Source organism: Chaetura pelagica, unplaced genomic scaffold (assembly GCF_000747805.2).
Source record: "Chaetura pelagica isolate M959 unplaced genomic scaffold, ChaPel_1.0 scaffold962, whole genome shotgun sequence".
Classification (NCBI taxonomy): domain Eukaryota; kingdom Metazoa; phylum Chordata; class Aves; order Apodiformes; family Apodidae; genus Chaetura; species Chaetura pelagica.
Genome location: NW_009952479.1, coordinates 614,906 through 619,683, shown reverse-complemented (window position 1 = coordinate 619,683; position 4,778 = coordinate 614,906). Strand labels below are relative to the sequence as shown.

General features: G+C 62.6%; 1 protein-coding gene across 1 annotated transcript in view; it reads right to left on the bottom strand.

Moving 5' to 3' along the window:
* Positions 1-4,778, bottom strand: part of RBFOX3 (RNA binding protein, fox-1 homolog (C. elegans) 3) — a 6,893-nt gene that overhangs the window by 1,914 nt on the left and 201 nt on the right. The window contains exons 2-8 of the mRNA XM_010008670.1: positions 3,863-4,000; positions 3,391-3,444; positions 2,788-2,880; positions 1,763-1,823; positions 1,589-1,642; positions 1,172-1,304; positions 586-625 (exon numbers count right to left, since the gene is read on the bottom strand). Of these exons, the coding sequence (XP_010006972.1) occupies positions 586-625; positions 1,172-1,304; positions 1,589-1,642; positions 1,763-1,823; positions 2,788-2,880; positions 3,391-3,444; positions 3,863-4,000 (573 nt within the window). The remainder of the gene's footprint in view (positions 1-585; positions 626-1,171; positions 1,305-1,588; positions 1,643-1,762; positions 1,824-2,787; positions 2,881-3,390; positions 3,445-3,862; positions 4,001-4,778) is intronic.

Genomic DNA, 4,778 nt, shown 5'->3' with positions numbered 1-4,778 from the left:
GGCTGGGCGTATCTGTAGGAAGCATAGCCCCCCTGCAACGGAGGGTAGACTGTGTCAGGGAGGGGGCAGCACCCACTGGGGAGGCTCGGGGATCCCCTGGGCACTGCTGCAAGGCAGTAGCGGGACCCTGTGGGGATCTGGTGCCTGTGCCACCAGGCACGCAGCAGCCTCATTACTATTCCCCAGAGGCTTCCACAAACATTAACCTTAAAAAGTTAAATTTCCAGAGGAGAGAATGTCACCTCCCTGATGGCTTTAATGAGGTGTCACGTTAGATAAATCCTTCAGCTGCCCGCCTGAAATATCGCCAATGGCTTCTTAAATATGGGGGTTAAATGCCAGTGTAAGACAGTGCCAAGGCCGTAAATCCCACGTGGTGCTGGCCCTGTGAAGGGCCTGGCAGGGGTAACAGGACCCACACAGTGCCACCCTGCTTGCTCTGAAGGAGTCATGCTTATGTCCCTGCTCTGCCTGGGCTTCAGCTGCCCTCCCCAGGGGAAGGGGCTGGCTGAGGAAGAGCCCAATGTGGAGCTGCCTGGTTCCATTCACCCTCCACCCTGGCCCAGAGCTGGGCATGGAACTTACGTAGATCTCGGCTCCATAGAACCCATCCTGGTAGACAACCCTGCAAAGCAGATGGAGGTGTCAGAGCTGGCATCACCAGCTGAGAGGCATCGGGGTGACTTGGGGGAGCAGCTGGCAGCAACACAGCCTATGGGCAAGGTGTGGCTGTCCGGGAACCCCAAGGACATGTCCCAGGCTGGGCCTCCCAACAGGGAGGGCAGGGACATAGGGACACACAGAAGGCCTGGCCAAAAGCAGGGGACACTGCAGGGAGCAACCACGCGACCAGAGGTTGCCATGGCCACACCTGGCACCAGAGCAGACCTGTGTGCCAGAAGCAAGGATTTCTATTAAACCAAGGGACACAGCTGGAGTCACTGTCCCTGTCTTACAGCACAGGAAGCTGGTGGGCTCATGGGGCACCCTGAGGGGCAGCTGCCTAGGGGTTCCGCGGAGCTGGGACCAGGCAGGTGCTGGGGGAGTTGCAGCCCATTCCTGAAGTACAAGAGCCTGGCAATGCCAACGCAGGTGGCAGCAGGACTGGAGCCACGTGGCAGCACACGTTCCCCTGCGCAAGGCAGGCGGTGCCCGCCGCCCCGGTACTCACGCGCCATAGGTGGGGATGGGTGGCGGCGGCGGCGCAGCTCGGAATGTGTTGTAGACAGCGCGTCCTCTGCCCCGTAAGTGTGCCCCTCGGTAGGCCACAGCCGTCCCCGTGGCAGGGTATGGGAACCCCGTTACTGCAGGAGGGAGGGGACAAACATGGGCTTCCCACAGCAGCTCCCAACAGTGCACAGCTGGGACCCTCACAGCCACTGTGGGGCACCCTGTGCCAGAGCCTGCCTCTATCCCCTGCTGGGGACATGTTCCGTGGGGATGCTGAGGAGGGGGCACAGGAGCTGTGCACACAGGGGTGCAGGAGGGGGAGAGGGGCCGGGGGCTGCTTGCTGCTCAGGGCACTTGACACAGTGCAGAGCCGGCACAGGGGGGACCCGCAGCAGGGCTGGCCCTGACCTGACATTACCTGCGTAGAACTCGGGGCCGTAGACTGCTCCCACCACCGGGTTCAGCTTCCAGCCTGTGGGCAGGGAGAGCCAGTGAGGCTGTGACACCCCCTGTGTAGCATCCCCCCACCCTGGCTGGGCTCCAGGGACTCCCCTGCCCGCTGCAGCTCTGATCTCCTTGCACTGGCCCTTACCGTTGGTGTAGGGGTTGGCTGCTTTCTTGTTGGTCATGACACGGGCCGTGGCGTTGTTCACCTGTGGAGAGAGGGGATGGGAGCTCAGCGCCTGCAGCAGCGGGGGCAGCCAGGCTGCAGCCCGGGGCCTGCTCGGCCTCACGGAGGACACGCCGCTGCTGCTTCAGACACCGGAGCGAAGGACATGGGAGGAATCCCTGCCTGCAGCTGCCCCGGCCAGGGCAGCCCTGCCCACACCCTCCACCAGCCCCAGCCCCTGCCCCGGCTCCAGCGATAAGCCTGGGTCCAGTTGGTGGCTGATGCCCCAACCACTGCAGCACCGGCTCAAGCCAAGCCCCAACGTGCTGCCAAGCAGGCTCACCCACCTGGTTGGTGAGTGGGCCCTGCAGGAAGGATATGCTTGCTGCAGGAGTCTGGGTCATCCCTGCAAGCTCCTGCCTGGTTTTCCTGGACCGTGTTCTACTACAGGCAGAGTCTATCCCTGGGGCATTGCTGTGCCTTGCCAGGCTGCCCTTCCTGTCACCACTGTGGGGACACTCATGTCCCTGCTTCCCACCACTTGCAGTGACCAGCAGGGCGTTGCCAAAGAATGGGCAAAGCTTGATCCCTCTGCCTGGCTCCAACCAGTGTGAGCCTTGGGAGCTGGGCAGTGCGTTGGAGCCCTGTGCAGCCTCCTCCCTGCAGAGCCCAGGGTGGTTGTGTGGCAGCGGGGTTCTGCCAGACTCCTCTGTCACTGGGCAGAAGGCAGCTAGAGTCTGGGTGGTTGCCCCAGCTCTGCCTGCACATGGGAGGTTCATTTGAGCCAGATGGTCAGACCTTCCTGGCAGTGGGCACACATGTCCCAGTGCCACATTCATGGACACATGCACCCACCAGGCAACCTCCACTGGGGCATGCAGGACTGGGGTGGGTCCTGAGGCTGCCCCAAAGCGTCCCTGGGCAGCTCTGCCCTGCCTGCAGCCCCATGCAGGGCACAGGGGATGCACACACACGCAGCCATGGCACTAGCACACTTATCTGAGCACCTCAATCTTCCGGCCCTCTACGATGGTGCCATTCAGCTTCTCCCGTGCCCGGTCGGCATCTGTGCTAGTTTCAAAAGTTACAAACCCAAAACCCTGTGAGCAGAGGAGAAAAGGAGAAAGAAAGAGACAGAGAGACAGAGAGAGGGTGCGGGGACAGAGAGAGAGAGGGGGTGAATCAGGAGAGCTGGCGCAGGAGGTGAGGCTGCCGCAGTGCAGAGATGGAGAGCCCAGGTCGGGGCCCCCACTGAATCCAGGGGTCCCGGCTGAGGCACCAGCATCACCCGCGAGCTGGGAGAAGAGTCTGGGAGAGGGGCATAGAAAGCAGGGAAGATACAAACAGAGACATTCACACACAAAGGGACACAAGCTGCCTGCATAGGGGGACAGAGCAAGCCCTCCCCTCCCTCTGGAGCCCAGGGCACAGGGACCTGCATGGCCACCCAAGCTGGCACAAGGGCTGCCCCAATATGGGGTACCCTGTGCCTGGGTCCCAGAGGCAGGAGAGTAGGGAAGAGCTGGCAGAGGAGCCCCCAGGCATCCCAGCTCCACCCAGCCCCCTCCCCAGGGCTCACTGTAACAGCACCAGCCACCAGCAACACCCACCTTGGAGCCCCGCTCATTGAAAATGATCTCCACGTCCAGGATCTTCCCAAATTGCTGCAAGCAGAGAGCAGAGGAGTGAGGGCCTGCAGAGCCCCCAGCCCTGAACCTGCTGACATAGGTGTAGGCAGGGAGTTGCCTTGGGGGCCAGACCTGGGGGCCCTAGTGCTGTGGAGGGGAGAGCCTGAGCACAGACCTGTCTCTCCATGCCACCCTCTTCCAAGACCCAAAATCTCATTAGCCTGCACTGTTCTGAAACGTGATGAGGGCTGGGAAGGGGACAAGGGGAGGGGGACAAGAGCTCTGTGTCACTTCCCCCTCCAGGCAAACGTTGCAAACCACCACTCCTGGCCAGCAGCAGCATGGAGAATCCATGCCCTCGGGAGGGGAGAGTGCTGGGGTCCCTGCAGTGCCATGGGGCAGTGCCTGAACAGAGAGCAGTGGGACACGGGTAGCTGGATGGGGCTGGACTCACCCCGAACATTTGCCGCAGGTCGGGGTCCCGGAATCGGAAGGGGATGTTGGAGACGTGTAACCTCTTGGGCTGCTGCTTCTCTGTGTTGTCTGTGGAGTGTAGCTGCTGGCTGTCTGTCTGTGCCGCCTCGTCTGTCTGCTGTGGGAAGCACCGCTGGCCGTCACTCACTGGCTCTGTGTCCCCCGGTGGGGGTCTGGGCTTGGGAACTATCCCCTCCCCTGCACTTGCCAGCGCAGCACAGGAGCCCCACTCCTGGAAGGGCACAGCAGGGGGCCCAGCACTCCCTGCACTGCCTCACACGGGGCTGGGGAGATGCTGGAGAGGGTCTTTGCTGCTGGGTGTGAGGGAAGGACAAGCCTAGGGAACTGGCCACCAGTCCCACCTCAGCCAGTGCTGCCAGCAGGACTGGGGCATCATCTGCCCCATTAGCAATGCCAGGGACCTGGGGGGCCTGAGTGCTGTGGGTGCACAGCCCAGGGAGGGGGAGTCCTGGAAAAGAGTAGGAGGTGGCCTCCAGAGGTGCCTGCCAGCACTGGGTGGCCTTGTGCTGGCCTGTGCTCCCCTGGTCACCCAGTGGCACGATGACCCAGGGTGGTGACTGGCACAGGGGTGTGCTCGGGAGAGGGGGTGACAGACCCCGCACGGGGCCGCTGTGGCCAGGCTGGGAAACGCTCCACTCAGCACTTTCCTGGCGCTGCATTACAAGCCCGTAATTGAAGCTATCTGGTGGGAAGGCAGCCAAGCAGGTAGATTACAAGTGATTAGAAATGACGGGGAGGGCTGCGAGGGAGAGAGCCAGCAGCTGCGGTGGGGCTACCCAGCCCAGCACCCTGAGGGACCGCGGCCAGGTGAGCACTGCTGCCCCAGCACCCTCCCGGCAGCTCCGGTGCTGCCCCAGCCCCCCGGTCACTGCGCC